This window comes from Salmo salar, chromosome 14, assembly GCF_965601325.2.
Source record: "Salmo salar chromosome 14, fSalSal1, whole genome shotgun sequence".
NCBI lineage: Eukaryota > Metazoa > Chordata > Actinopteri > Salmoniformes > Salmonidae > Salmo > Salmo salar.
Genome location: NC_138304.1, coordinates 29,583,778 through 29,600,476, shown reverse-complemented (window position 1 = coordinate 29,600,476; position 16,699 = coordinate 29,583,778). Strand labels below are relative to the sequence as shown.

Here is a 16,699-nt window from a genome sequence, read left to right as displayed (position 1 = left end):
TCAAACCCTTACTGCTGATAACTGTTATCATGAACCCTTACTGCTGATTACTGTTATCATGAACCCAAGGTCTCTTACTGCTGATTGCTATCAAACCATTATTCTCCTCATCTCCCTGTAGAAGGAAGCGATTGTAGAGGTACACACACAGCTCTAGTTAACACAGATAAGAAATCGTGTCAGGTTTAATTTGTGTTCACACCATGGATCTTACAGTAAGCTGTCTCAGTGTTTTCCACAAGCACATGGAGTAGCCAGCTAAACAGAAAAAGTAGTCCCCTCCACCTATTGTTCCTGCAGTGGGGAGGATTCACCATCTTCATCAAATGTTTTCAGAATTTATCTGCAAATAATCACCAGTCTACCAGTATGAAAATTAGGGAGCCAAATGAAAGGCTCTCTTACCGATGCGATTCGGTAGGCTACTGATGAGTCACTCAATTTAAAGAGATACTTCAGGATTTTAGCAATGAAGCCCGTTATCTACATCCCCAGAATCAGATTAACTTGTGAATACCATTTTTGTGTCTCTGTGTGCAGTTTGAAGGAAGTTACTAACTGGCGTTAGTACAACTGCTAACTAGCATTAGCGCAATGACTGGAAGTCTAAGGTAACTGCTAGCAGATACCATAGACTTCCATGTAACTGCTAGCATGCTAGTAGATACCATAGACTTCCAGCCATTGCGCTAATGCTAATTAGCATTGGCTCGCAAAATGTAATTACCTCTAACTTCGTTCATACTGTAAGCAGAGACAAAAATGGTATCCATGAGTTCATCTGACTCTGAGGAAGAAGATAAGGAGCTTCATTGCCAAAATCCCAAAGTATCCATTTAACGTCAATGCCTGGCATGTCCTTATGGACTTCATATTGAAAATGCAAACGAGACCCTTAGTTTACTCATGACCGTTGCGATACCATGGACATAGAACTACGCTGTATAGTTTATAAACGGCAAGGATATAACGAGATCGACTATTCAGTCAGTTGGACAACACCTATAAACTAGTCAAGCTTGCTGTTGGTCAATCAAAGCACAGTAAATATCCCATGTACCACCACTCTGTTCCAAAGTTTCTACTTTTAATGTCACATGCACCAGTACAGTGAAATATCCTCTCTTGCAAACTCAAAACCCAACAATGCAAAATTCAATAACAATGTAATACACAAAAAAAAAAAACACAAAAACCCACGATAAATAAGAAATATGAACACAATAAGTAAGCAAGCATACTATATACAGGCTCCGTTCCAATATCATACTACAGAGGGTCAGTTCCAATATCATACTATATACAGGGTCAGTTCCAATATCTTACTACAGAGGGTCAGTTCCAATATCATACTATATACAGGGTCAGTTTCAATATCATACTACAGAGGGTCAGTTCCAATATCATACTATATACAGGGTCAGTTCCAATATCTTACTACAGAGGGTCAGTTCCAATATCATACTATATACAGGCTCAGTTTCAATATCATACTACAGAGGGTCAGTTCCAATATCATACTATATACAGGGTCAGTTTCAATATCATACTACAGAGGGTCAGTTCCAATATCATACTATATACAGGGTCAGTTTCAATATCATACTACAGAGGGTAAGTTCCAATATCATACTATATACAGGCTCCGTTCCAATATCATACTACAGAGGGTCAGTTCCAATATCATACTATATACAGGGTCAGTTCCAATACCATAGTATATACAGGGTCAGTTCCAATATTATACTTCAGAGGGTCAGTTCCAATATCATACTACATACAGGGACAGTTCCTATATCTTACTACAGAGGGTCAGTTCCAATATCATACTACATACAGGGTCAGTTCCAATATCATACCACAGTGCGGGAAAAAAGTATTTGATCCCCTGCTGATTTTGTATGTTTGACAAAGAAATGATCAAAGAAATGATCAGTCTATAATTTTTATGTTAGGTTTATTTGAACAGTGAGAGACAGAATAACAACAAAAATATAGAGAAAAACGCATGTCAAAAATGTAATACATTTATTTGCATTTTAATGAGGGAAATAAGTATTTTGGCCCCCTCTCAATCAGAAAGATTTCTGGCTCCCAGGTGTCTTTTATACAGGTAACGAGCTGAGATTAGGAGCACACTCTTAAAGGGAGTGCTCCTAACCGCAGCTTGTTACCTTTATAAGAGACACCTGTCCACAGAAGCAATCAATCAATCAGATTCCAAACTCTCCACCATGGCCAAGACCAAAGAGCTCTCCAAGGATGTCAGGGACAAGATTGTTGACCTACACAAGGCTGGAATGGGCTACAAGACCATCGCCAAGCAGCTTGGTGAGAAGGTGACAACATTTGGTGCGATTATTCGCAAATGGAAGAAACACAAAAGAACTGTCAACATCCCTCGGCCTGGGGCGCCATGCAAGATCTCACCTCGTGGAGTTGCAATGATCATGAGAACGGTGAGGAATCAGCCCAGAACTACACGGGAGGATCTTGTCAATGATCTCAAGGCAGCTGGGACCATAGTAACCAAGAAAACAATTGGTAACACACTACGCCGTGAAGGACTGAAATCCTGCAGTGCCCGCAAGGTCCCCCTGCTGAAGAATACATATACATGCCCGTCTGAGGTTTGCCAATGAACATCTGAATGATTCAGAGGACAACTGGTGAAAGTGTTGTGGTCAGATGAGACCAAAATGGAGCTCTTTGGCATCAACTCAACTCGCAGTGTTTGGAGGAGGAGGAATGCTGCCTATGACCCCAAGAACACCATCTCCACCGTCAAACATGGAGGTGGAAACATTATGCCTTGGGGGTGTTTTTCTGCTAAGGGGGACAGGACAACTTCACCGCATCATTTGACGGGGCAATGTACTGTCAAATCTTGGGTGAGAACCTCCTTCCCTCAGCCAGGGCATTGAAAATGGGTCGTGGATGGGTATTCCAGCATGACAATGACCCAAAACACACGGCCAAGGCAACAAAGGAGTTCCTCAAGAAGAAGCACATTAAGGTCCTAGTCTTCCCTGTGGCTCAGTTGGTAGAGCATGGTGTCTGAAACGCCAGCATGGTGTGTGCAACGCCAGGGTTCTGGGTTCGATTCCCACGGGGGGCCAGTACAACAACAAAAAAATGCATGAAATGAAATGTATGAAATGTATGCACTCACTACTGTAAGTCGCTCTGGATAGGAGTGTCTGCTAAATGACGTAAATGTAAATGTCCTGTGTATATTGGTTCCTAACTTCCCTGAAAAGTTGCATATCGCGGGGGCTGTTCGATGCTAATGCAGTACGCCACAGGATGTTTTTGTGCTGGTTAAGGGCAGTCAGGTCTGGAGTGAACCAGGGGCTGTATCTGTTCCTGGTTCTACATATTTTGAATGGGGCATGCTTATTTAAGATGGTGAGGAAAGCACTTTTAAAGAACAACCAGGCATCCTCTACTGACGGAATACGGGCAATATCTTTCCAGGATTCCAGAAAGGCCTGCTCGCTGAAGTGTTTTAGGGAGCGTTTGACAGAAATGAGGGGTGGTCGTTTGACCACAGACCCATCATGCACGCAGGCAATGAGGCAGTGATCGCTGAGATCCTGGTTGAAGACAGCAGAGGTGTATTTGGAGGGCAGGTTGGTTAGGATGATATCTATGAGGGTGCCCATGGTTACGGATTTGGGGTTGTACCTGGTAGGTTCATTGATCATTTGTGTGAGATTGAGGGCATCAATCTTAGATTGTGGAATGGCCGGGGTGTTAAGCATGTCCCAGTTTAGGTCACCTAACAGCACGAGCTCAGAAGATAGATGGAGGGCAATCAATTCACATATGGTGTCCAGGGCACAGCTGGGGGCAGAAGGTGGTCTATAGCAAGCGGCAACGGTGAGATTGTTTCTGGAAAGGTGGATTTTTAAAAGTAGAACTCAAATTGTTTGGGCACAGACCTGGATATTAAGACAGAACTCTGTATGCTGTAGCATTAAGAATTTCCTTCACTGGAACTAAGGGGCCTAGGCCGAGCCATGAAAAACTGCCCCAGACCATTATTCCTCTTCCACCAAACTTTATAGTTGGCACTATGCATTCAGGCAGGTAGGGTTCTCTTGGCATCTGCCAAACCCAGATTCAGCCGTCGGACTGCCAGATGGTGAAGTGTCATTCATCACTCCAGAGAATGTGTTTTCACTGCTCCAGAGCCAATGGCGGCGAGCTTTACACGACTCCAGCCGATGCTTGGCATTGTGCATGGTGATATTGGGCTTGTATGTGGTTGCTCGGCCATAGAAACCCATTTCATGAAGCTCCTGAAGAACAGTTTTTGAGCTGACGTTGCTTCCAGAGGCAGTTTGGAACCCGTTCTGTGAGCTTGTGTGGCCTACAACTTCGATGCCTGAGCCTTTGTTGCTCCTAGACGTTTCCACATCACAATAACAGCACTTACAGTTGACCGGGGCAGATTTAGCAGGGCAGAAATCTTACGAACTGACTTGTTGGAAAGGTGGAATCCAATAGCCGTGCCACGTTGAAAGTTACTGAGCCTCTTTAGTAAGGCCATTCTACTGCCAATGTTAGTCTATGGAGATTACATGGCTCTGTGCTTGATTTTATAGACCTGTCAGAAATGGGTGTGGCTGAAATAGCCAAATTCACTAATTTGAAGGGGTGTCCACATACATACTCTATATACACAAAAGTATGTATAGGGGTAAGGTGACTAGGCAACCGGATATAAGATAAACAGAGTAGCAGCAGCTTGTATGTGAGTGTGTTTACGTGTGTAGTCAGTATGAATGTATGTGCATATAATGTGTAACTGAGCAGATGATGGAGGGAGTGTGTGAAGGGCCCTTTGAGAGACAGTGCAAATAAAGGTCAACAAAGATACAAGGTAAACTCAATCCGTGTAGCTATTTTGTTAGCCATTTATCCGTTTTTTATTTAACCTTTATTTAACTAGGCAAGTCAGTTAAGAACAAATTATTATTTACAATGACGGCCTACCAAAAGTCAAAAGGCCTCCTGCGGGGACGAGGGCTGTGATAATTTTTTTTTTTTTAAATGTAATAAAAATATAGGACAAAACACACATCACGACAAGAGAGACCAACACTACATAAAGAGAGACTATTGCTTGGGGATAGAAGCTGTTCAAGAGGCTGTTGGTGCCAGACTTGATGCACCGGTACCACTTGCTTTTTCAGAAGCAAAGAGAATAGTCTATGGCTTGGGTGGTTGGAGTTTATAACGATTTTACTGGTCTTCCTACCACACCACCTGATATAGATGTTCTGGATGGTAGGGAGCTCGGCCCCAGTGATGTACTGGGCTGTCCGCACCACCTACCGCAGCGCCATGCAATCGAGGGAAGTTGCAATACCAGGCAGTGATGCAGCCAGTCAAAATGCTCTCAACGGTAGAGCTGTAGAACTTTGAGGATTTGAGGGCCCATGCCAAACCTTTTCAACCTCCTGGGGGGGGGGGGGGGGAGGAGCTGTCGCGGCTTCTTCACGTCTGTGCATGTGTGTTTGGAGTTTGGACCATTTTAAGTCTTTAGTGATTTGTACACCGAGGAACTTGAAGCTCTCGACCTGCTCCACTGCAGCCCCGTCGATGTGGATGAGGGTGTGCTCGCCCCCCCATTTCCTGTAGACCACCATCAGCTGCTTGGTCTTATTGACGTTGAGGGAGAGGTTGTTGTTTTGGCACCACACTACCAGGTCACTGAACTCCTCCCTGAAAGCTGACTCATCGTTGCCAGTGATCAGGCATACCACTTTCATGTAGCCCCTGCCAAATGCGGCGGGCGTCAGAGCCTGTGTAGTATGATCTCACTTTATTCCAATATTGTCCTTTTGATGTCTCTGAGGAGGTCATAGCGAGACTTCTTGTACTTATTCCTGTCCTCGGCCATAGCCTCAGGGTTGACTGCGATAGCTCTGTGTGCAGTAGCCCTGTCCTTTAGTTTAGTGCCAACCTCTGTGTTAATCCAGGGTTTTTGATTGGGGAAGCAGCGAACCCTCACCATGGGGACAACGTCGCCGATACATTTTCTACTGAAGCCGGTGACGGAGGTGGTTAGCTGGTCAATGTTAGCTTGGTGGCTGCATATGAAACACGCCAGGGTCCAACGCTAACATTTTTTTCTCACTGGCCAAAAATCTACTGGCCCAATTAGAATTTCTACTGGCCCGGACATGGTGTTGTTCTTAACCTGTTATGGCTAGGGGGCAGTATTTTCACGGCTGGATAAAAAACGTACCCGATTTAATCTGGTTACCACTCCTACCCAGTAACTAGAATATGCATATACTTATTACATATGGATAGAAAACACCCTAAAGTTTCTAAAACTGTTTGAATGGTGTCTGTGAGTATAACAGAACTCATTTGGCAGGCAAAAACCTGACAAGGTTTCATGCAGGAAGTGGCCTGTCTGACAAGGTGTCGTTCTTCTTGTCTCTGTTTATTGAAGAGTGAGGATCTTAGCTGTCCCGTGACACTTCCTACGGCTGCCATAGGGTCTCAGAAGGCGGTAAAAAGCTGAATCGTGGCTTTGCAGGCTCTGGCTGAAAAAAAGTAGCGCGTTTGGGTAGTGGCTGGTTACAGTACTGTGAGACTCAGGCTCGTGCCCGTGTCGACCGAAAGCTTTGTTTACTTTCCTCTGTTTAGCTAAAAGGAGATTCCCGGTCGGAATATTATCACTTTTTTACGAGAAAAATTGCATAAAAATTGATTTTAAACAGCGGTTGACATGCTTCGAAGTACGGTAATGGAATATTTAGATTTTTTTTGTCACGAATTGCGCCATGCGCGTGACCCTGATTTACCATTTCAGATAGTGTCTGGGACGCACGAACAAAACGCCGCTATTCGGATACAACGATGGATTATTTTGGACCAAACCAACATTTGTTATTGAAGTAGCAGTCCTGGGAGTGCATTCTGACGAAGACAACAAAAGGTAATCAATCTTTTATAATAGTAAATCTGATATTGGTGAGTGCTAAACTTGCCGGGTGTCTAAATAGCTAGCCCGTGATGCCTGGGCTATGTACTTAGAATATTGCAAAATGTGCTTTCACCAAAAAGCTATTTTAAAATCGGACATATCGAGTGCATAGAGGAGTTCTGTATCTATAATTCTTAAAATAATTGTTATGCTTTTTGTGAACGTTTATCGTGAGTAATTTAGTAAATTCACCGGCAGTGTTCGGTGGGAATGCTAGTCACATGCTAGTCACATGCTAATGTAAAAAGCTGGTTTTTGATATAAATATGAACTTGATTGAACAAAACATGCATGTATTGTATAACATAATGTCCTAGGGTTGTCATCTGCTGAAGATCATCAAAGGTTAGTGCTGCATTTAGCTGTCTTCTGGGTTTTTGTGACATTATATGCTAGCTTGAAAAATGGGTGTCTGATTATTTCTGGCTTGGTACTCTGCTGACATAATCTAATGTTTTGCTTTCGTTGTAAAGCCTTTTTGAAATCGGACAGTGTGGTTAGATAAAGGAGAGTCTTATCTTTAAAATGCTGTGAAATAGTCATATGTTTGAAAAATTGAAGTTTTTGTATTTTTGAGGAATTTGTAATTCGCGCCACGCCTATCATTGCATATTGGAGCAGGTGTTCCGCTAGCGGAATGTCTAGATGTAAGAGGTTAAATGCATTGGGGTCATGCAGAGCCTATAGGTTGGCATGCTCTCTCTCTATATATTCAGCTATTAATAGGCTACGTTTAGTTAGGTATGTATTAAAAAGAAGTATAATATAATTTAGTAAGGCAAGTCATTACTCTTCTTTAGAATTGCATTGTATTAATATTTTTCTTTCTTCTAAAGTATGTCATTATGAGAATATTTGAAAATAGGACACTGCTCCTTAAAGACAAATGTTCCAAAAGAGATCTTGACATTTTATTTAACTAGGCAAGTCAGTTAAGAACAAATTCTTATTTACAATGACAGCCTACCCCGGGCCAAACCCGGACGACGCTGGGCTAAACGTGCCTCCCTATGGGACTCCCAATCACAGCCGGCTGTGATACAGCTTGGATTCGAACCAGGTACTGAAGTGGCACCTCTTGCACTGAGATGCAATATCTTAGACCACTGTGCCACTCGGGAGCTACAGTAGGCTAGCCAAGACCAATGCTAAGTGTCTTTTTGTAGCTTTCATTTGCAGACAATCAACAGTAGCCAGCATATTGCTGTTCACTATTGAAGGTTAACTTTAATAAATCCATTCCCCTAAAATAAATAAGCTCAACGAGTAGATTGATGGGTGCTTCTTTTTGCTCTGGAAGGCTTGCGTGTGTTGTGAAGGCATCACCTCATATACTACTCGAGTGCTCCATAAGTTGGGACTTGTGGGAGCGTGGTGGTGCTTGAACGAACGGCCAATCATATTGCTCAAATACAAATAGCATGCCATTTACAAGTGTAGTCCTCAATGGTAGACCACGACAGAGCAGGTAAATGTTGAACTGGAATGCCAAAATGCTCAGGCCAGTGACTGACGAGATCCACTGGCTGGACACAACGTTATTGTAGGACTCTACACACAATTTTTGTTTTATGAATGTGCCAGAAAAGCAATAGGCTAAGTGAATTTATTTTCGATTCATCATTGCCAGATTATATAGGACGTGCGAATTCATATTCTCTCCCTCCGTGTAAAGAAATTAGACTGCAACCACAGCCCACACAACGGGTACCAAGAGGGGGAACAGAAAGCAGAATGTCAAAACCAGCAGTGTTTCCCTGTCATCGCTCACTTTGTGATTGACAGGCGCCTGTGCTATCAATAGATCTCTAGAAGATGCATATCCTTCATTCTAGTGGGAGAGAGCTCGGCAGACTTTTCTGACTAGTGAATTGAAAAGTAGCCTACTTAATTTAAGTGGAAAAAGTACCCGGCTGAAAATGAGCACTCGGCTGTTTAGCCGACAGCCGGCGCTTGTGGAAAACACTGCTGTCTATCATTAGAGTCATGATAAGCCCGCTGTTAGGTCTTAGTGGATGGATGAGGAGGATCTGGACAGCTCATTTTAATAACTTTAATTAACATTATATTGTGTGGAAGGAATACAGGGGCTAGTGCCATGATCGCACAGTCAATCTTGCCTTCTGCTATGCCACACCTCAATTAGCATAACACGGCACCAAACAGCCTAGGCCTGATAGGGAATTTGGGAGCACTGAATGTACAGTGGCTTGTGAAAGTATTCATTTTTTCTATTTTGTTGCCTTACAACCTGGAATTAAAATAGATTTTTGGGGGGTTTGTATCATTTGATTTACACAACATGCCTACTACTTTTTTATTGTGAAACAAACAAGAAATTAGACAAAGAAAATCTGAAAACTTGAGCGTGCATAACTATTCACCCCCCAAGGTCAATACTTTGTAGAGCCACCTTTTGCAGCAATTACAGCTGCAAGTCTCTTGGAGTATTTCTCTATAAGCTTGGCACATCTAGCCACTGGGATTTTTGCTCATTCTTCAAGGTAAAACTGCTCCAGCTCCTTCAAGTTGGATGGGTTCCGCTGGTGTACAGAAATCTTTAAGTCATACCACACATTCTCAATTGGATTGAGGTCTGGGCTTTGACTAGGCTATTCCAAGACATTTAAATGTTTCCCCTTAAACCACTCGAGTGTTGCTTTAGCAGTATGCTTAGGGTCATTATCCTGCTGGAAGGTGAACCTCCGTCCCAGTCTCAAATCTCTGGAAGACTGAAACAGGTTTCCCTCAAGAATTTCCCTGTATTTAGCGCCATCCATCATTCCTTCAATTCTGACCAGTTTCCCAGTCCCTGCCGATGAAAAACATCCCCACAGCATGATGCTGCCATCACCATACTTCACAACTACAAATCGCTTTCTAAGCATGCTAACTTTTTTATTTTTCTTGTCATCAAATCCCTGCCAAAAGTCAGGTGACTTAATATGGAGTTGCAGGTTTGCCATATCTGTCATGTTTGCACATATCTCTCCTATGTGCAAATCTTTATGGCAGTCACTTTACTTAAGGCCCTTGGAAATGACCTGCATATCTAAATTCTAATGCAATAAATCGATTTACAAATACAAATCAAAAGGTGTTTGTTTGTGGGTAGTGATTTACATTTGTGGATTGGTGATATACATTTGTGGACAGTAATTTACATTTGTGGATTGGTGATTTACATTTGTGGATTGGTGATTTACATTTGTGGATTGGTACTTACTTGTACAGATCATGATACACAAATACAAAATGCATGTAGGGGCCAGACCGAGGATGCCTGACTTCAGAGCTAAAGCATCGTGCTAGTATAGCTTAGGGATATACCACTTGGTGTTCAGCCTCCCCTCCAATCAATAGAGAGATGAAAGGCAGGTAGACCAAGTGCCCTAGAAGTTCTTTACCATCACACAGGCCTAATCACCAGCCTCCCATCACACAGGCCTAATCGCCAGCCTCCCATCACACAGGCCTAACCACCAGCCTCCCATCACACAGGCCTAATCAACAAGCCTCCCATCACACAGGCCTAATCAACAAGCCTCCCATCACACAGGCCTAATCAACAAGCCTCCCATCACACAGGCCTAATCAACAAGCCTCCCATCACACAGGCCTAATCAACAAGCCTCCCATCACACAGGCCTAATCAACAAGCCTCCCATCACACAGGCCTAATCAACAAGCCTCCCATCACACAGGCCTAATCAACAAGCTTCCCATCACACAGGCCTAATCAACAAGCCTCCCATCACACAGGCCTAATCACCAGCCTCCCATCACACAGGCCTAATCGCCAGCCTCCCATCACACAGGCCTAATCACCAGCCTCCCATCACACAGGCCTAATCACCAGCTTCTCATCACACAGGCCTAATCACCAGCCTCCCATCACACAGGCCTAATCACCAGCCTCCCATCACACAGGCCTAATCACCAGCCTCCCATCACACAGGCCTAATCACCAGCCTCCCATCACACAGGCCTAATCACCAGCCTCCCATCACAGCCAGCAGCTCACACAGGAGCATCACAAGAAAACACCACCACTGCTGCTTAGGACAGGAGCCCCCACACATACAAATAGGATTTCAAAGTTGTTCGCTCCCTTTCCTGTCTGTGTTTCTGTGTGTGGTAAAGAAAGGAGCTCAACTCAGCCAGGGGTGTTTTAAACAGCCACGAATGTCGAGGCACAGACCTGTCGCTGTCTTACTGCCTGGATATCCGTAGGGCTGGGCGATATATTTAATTCATTAAATTAATTACAATTTATGTATTTATGAGCGTTTATGTCCAATTCTCATATTGTCTTTTTGGTCTCATGTTGTCTTTTTGGTATTGTTCGCTCCTTCTGTGCTGTGCACCTTCCCATTTACACCAGAGATCTGTATATAATGATGAGATGCTCCGCCCTAACAATGGGAGTTGTCCCAAAGGCAGTCCACAAGCTTAGTTTCAAAATAAGCGCATATTGCTTATTTTGGACAGATTTTGGCGAAAGTGAAACCTCTGGCTTCGCCTCTTTCTCCCAAGCCCCTCCCCTACCAATCACAACAACAAAGATGAGAGATCACTTCTTCCTCTCTGACAAACGGTTTCAACTCGCTATTTGCATTTGAGGTTTGGTCCAACAGAATCAGTCATATGGACACCACAACACATGAGACATTCTTTTATTGTAATAGAGAAGTTAACCTTTCCAACCGTTTCAACTCCTCACATTTCGAACAGAGCAGACACTACTAAAATGGATGAACCAATGAAAATCCATTCTGGAAAATGAATGTTCAGTTTGTCGCACTCACAATACATTACCACGTATGGCTACCTGCATTTTAGTCAAATAAAGATAGCTATACTAGCTGTTTAGTGTGTGTTTTATAAACCTGCAAGAACCATATAACAATTATATAAGGAATTGGTAACTCATTCTGAGAAATAAGGTAGACCACTAGATTTCAACGTCTGAACAAAGTGGACAGGCTATCATGATGTTGGAGACAGACAGAAGGGTCTATTCATAACAATTCAACTGTTTTGCCTTGTTAGCAGAATTCAGAGATAGTGAAATTACACCTAGATCTATATTAACTCAACTTTAAATATAAATATAAGCTGGCTACTCACTACCACGTGGGCTTGTGCTTGAGAGATGGTTTATGAGACCCGTGTTCATTTTCTATAATGCCTGATACATATGCATTAAGCATGGTTCTGGTTAAATCTGTAACAAAAAGCGCATTTTTATAGACGGACCTGAAAGCCAGATTAGTGATTAAAAAAAGCTATTTTGATCATGATTAAAATAATGTAATTATTAGTGGGTCTTATGGTTGTGGAAGGAATATATTCAGCCGAGGTATAATTACACAAACTCTGAATTCATTCCATTATTGCTGACCCTTTTAAATGCAGTGGATTTGACCTTTAACTGTATAACAAAGCTTATTTAGAGAAAACACATTTTCTTTAAATCCAGATATATATTGTGAATCACACATAAGTAAAAAAATAAATCAAGATATGAGTTTTAGGCCATATTGCCCAGCCCTAGTTATCTGTCATCATCAGCACTGCTCCCCTCCCTCCACCACAGATTCCTGATCTGTCTGCCTGTGTCTTGTCAGGTCTAGTCTAGACAGAGGGTGGACATCCAGGTTAGGTCCCATAGTAATACCCTGCAGCTCATTCACCTGCTACAGCACTCTACCTCAGGCAGCCAAGCCCCACAGACCTGAGTGGATATGTACTGCCCCTCCTAGGGTCTGTATAGCAGGGTCACTCCGTTCAGGGTGACTCATTTCATGCTAGAGACGTAGCCTGCATAGCTACTAGTACGTATGTGAGCAATAGGCTCTGTTGCCCATGGAAACTATTGAGAAGAGAAGCCTTGCTAAGGTATAATAACAGAGGAGGAACTTAGGCCAGGGGCGTATTCAATAGAGACAACATTTTTTAAAAGGAAGTGAAATAGGGAGGTTCTAACTAGAGGTTGACCGATTAATCGGCGTGGCCAATTAATTAAGGCCGATTTCAAGTTCTCATAACAATCGGTAATCGGCCTTTTTGGACGCTGATTACATTGCAACCCATGAGGAAACTGCGTGGCAGGCCGAGCCACCTGTTACGCGAGTGCAGCATCAAAAGGACCTGTGGCTGCAAGGAGCCAAGGTAAGTTGCTAGCTAGCATTAAACTTATCTTATAGAAAACAATCAATCTTAACATAATCACTAGTTAACTACACATGGTTGATGATATTACTAGGTTACCTAGCTTGTCCTGCGTTGCATATAATCAATGCGGTGCCCGTTAATTTATCATCGAATCACAGCCTAATTCAACTTTGCCAAACCGGTGATGATTTAACAAAAGTGCATTCCAGAAAAAAGCTCATTCGTTGCACAAATGTACCTAACCATAAACATCAATGCCTTTCTTAAAATCAATACACAGAAGTATATATTTTTTTTAACCTGCATATTTAGTTAAAATAAATGCATGTTAGCAGGCGATATTAACTAGGGAAATTGTGTCACTTCTCTTGCGTTCAGTGTAAGCAGAGTCAGGGTATATGCAACAGTTTGGGCCGCCTGGATCGGGCAAAGACCGTAATTAATTTGCCCGAATTTTACATAATTATGACATAACATTGAAAGTTGTGCAATGTAACAGCAATATTTAGACTTAGGGATGCCACCCGTTCGACAAAATACGGAATGGTTCCGTATTTCACTGAAAGAATAAACGTTTTGTTTTCGACATGATAGTTTCCAGATTTGACCATATTAATGACTTAAGGCTCATATTTCTCTGTGTTTATTATAATTAAGTCTATGATTTGATATTTGATAGAGCAGTCTGACTGAGCGGTGGTAGGCAGCAGCAGGCTCGTAAGCATTCATTCAAACAGCACTTTACTGCATTTGCGAGCAGCTCTTAGCAATGCTTGACCCAAAGCGCTGTTTATGACTTCAAGCCTATCAACACCCGAGATTAGACTGGCAATACTAAAGTGCCTATAAGAAAACCCAATAGTCAAAGGTGTATGAAATACAAATGGTATAGAGAGAAATAGTCGACGCGTCATAATTCCTATAATAACTACAACCTAAAACTTCTTACCTGGGAATATTGAAGAACTGGGAATATTGAGCCACCAGCTTTCATATGTTCTGAGCAAGGAACTTAAACGTTAGCTTTTTACAAGGAACATATTGCACTTTTACTTTCTTCTCCAACAATGTGTTTTTGCATTATAAATTGAACAGGTTTCATTTTATATTTGAGACTAAATAGATTTTATTTATGTATTATATTAAGTTAAAATAAAAGGGTTCATTGTTCATTCAGTATTGTTGTAATTGTCATAATTACAAATATATATAACAATCGGACGATTGATCGGTAGCGGGTTTTTTGGCCCTCCAATAATCGGTATCGGCGTTGAAAAACCATAATCGGCCGACCTCTATTTCTAACCTGTACTTCTAATTTTGAACTCATCCATTAACTGCCCAGAGTTTTGTTTTCCATTGCAAAACATTTTGCTGCAGTGTGGTGTACTGTACCCTACTGAACATGAACCAGTAGGCAGGTGTCCTGTTCACCCAGGTCATGCTATGAAACAAGGACAGAGAGCAACAAGAAACTCCATCTCCTCAGGAGAACCAATGGAAGAATAAGCTACAAAGTGCTGCTTTTTCACAGCAAAATAATTACAAAGACAATGCTTTCATGGCTTTAATCTTGTGATAATGGAAGCCCATCTGGTTATTGAAGCCTTTAGAAACCAAGCCCCTGATAATGAATGGCTGTCAGTCTGATGTGAGACATGGCAGAGAATAAGAGAGAGAGCAGACAGAGCAATGCTTCCCTCTGGTCTTCATCCAGACCAAACTGCCTTCATCTACACACAACAAGGGACTTATAACTTAATCAGTGATACTGCTGCTCAACCGTGGATGCTCAGAAAACCACACCTCTCTCCTTTCATACCACCTCTCAACAATCCTAAAGTAATAATCCAAGCCATGCGACAAACAAATCCCTCACGCTCTAGTGAGTCCACCTGCCAAACCGCTCTTAAGGGGGATACAGGAAAACAAACACATGGCTAACCTTGGCAACCATAATACACCGTTTGCCTCTGTGAGTAGACGCAAATAACCCAGTCAGACAAAAGAGAGACTTACCAGGCTGCTGGTCTGATGTAGCCTGCTGTGGCTGCCTATCCTCAAGGGCGTTCTCACAGACAGTGTTGGTGGCTTGGACAGGCTCTGGTTCTGCATTTGTGGGCATTGGAACGGGTTGTAATTGCATTTCTGGGTCGTTGTGCATCGGAGAAGGAGACCTCAGTTGCTTAGCGCCAGGTTCTAGATCCGTGTGCGTTGGAACAACCGGTTCTGATTCTGTGTGCATCTGAATAGCAGTCTGTGGGCACAGCTCTAGGCCTCCTGTGTCCATCTCCTCCGCCTCCTCCTCTGCCGGCAGTGGGGCCTGTTGTGGTGGTGATCTAGTAGGCCTGCAGCTTGAACACACATAGCCCTGGCTGGGCTGGATGTCTGCTTGGCCTGACGACTGGCGCTCACACTCCAGGTGGAGCCATCTGGAAGCAGGAGCAGACAGATGAAGATGTAGGACTCCATCACACATCAATGGAAAAAGACAATGCTAAAACAACTCCATGAGGAGTGAGGAGATTTACAACAGAATGAACAATGGACGTGCTCTCTGTGTGTCTACCTTTTACAGCTGTGGCAGGAGAGCAGGTCTTTTTGGTGCTCAGGGTCCAGGATACAGGCACATAGTGGACAGGTAAGGGCGGGGTCCTGATGTTGGACACAGCTCTCACACAGCAGGCTTGTGTGGTGCCACTGACCGCTCGTCCTTGTACCACACTGGATACACACTCTGCAGTTCTGGAGTAGGAAAGAGATAGAAACACAACGGAAACTGGAGCAATGATTCTTAATCATATGGTTTCCATTCATCTCCAAGACGTTCAGATGAGGCTTCAGTCAGAACTAAAGTGCCTGCGTGTGAAGCAGCAGCCTCAAGAGTGGGGGAGAGAGGAGAGATGGAGAGGGTTGGCTGCTGCTTGTGTTGTGTGGACTGTGTTCCTGCCGTGCTGCTGAGTCAGACAGAGAGGGAGAAACTGAGTGAGTGTGAGGATGTTCCACCACCTGGCAGATGCCTGGTTGCTGCTGCGGTCTGCGGTCTGATCCCCACCCGCCACCACCGCTGCAGCTGATAGGATGCTAACCCACCACAACAGCAGCTGATTGGCAACCGAGACAGGCACTGTGCGCCACCTACCCCAACAGAGGAAGAGGGTAGAGGCCACAGGCAGGGATGACGACGCATACGGTTTGATTCTCCCACCACACACCCACCAGTACACACCCACCAGTACACACATCCATAAACACACACACCAGTACACACACACACACACACACACACACACCAGTACACACACACACACACACCACACACACACACACACACACACACACACACACACCAGTACACACACACACACACCAGTACACACACACACACACCAGTACACGCACACGGGCTGCCGCATTATCTGAAATGCTACAGGGTCTGAGGCTAAAATGTACCCTTTAAAAGAGCTACATGTGTGAGTCCTTTCTTTACCTCAGGAAGCACATATACAACCA

General features: G+C 43.4%; 1 protein-coding gene across 5 annotated transcripts in view; it reads right to left on the bottom strand.

Annotated features, from left to right (window-relative positions):
- Positions 1 to 16,699, bottom strand: part of LOC106569192 (histone-lysine N-methyltransferase 2C) — a 137,507-nt gene that overhangs the window by 56,566 nt on the left and 64,242 nt on the right. For all 5 annotated transcript variants that reach the window (XM_014140291.3, XM_014140290.3, XM_014140292.3 and 2 more), the window contains exons 10-11: positions 15,756 to 15,931; positions 15,206 to 15,618 (exon numbers count right to left, since the gene is read on the bottom strand). In XM_014140291.3, coding sequence (XP_013995766.3) covers positions 15,206 to 15,618; positions 15,756 to 15,931 — 589 coding nt within the window. The remainder of the gene's footprint in view (positions 1 to 15,205; positions 15,619 to 15,755; positions 15,932 to 16,699) is intronic.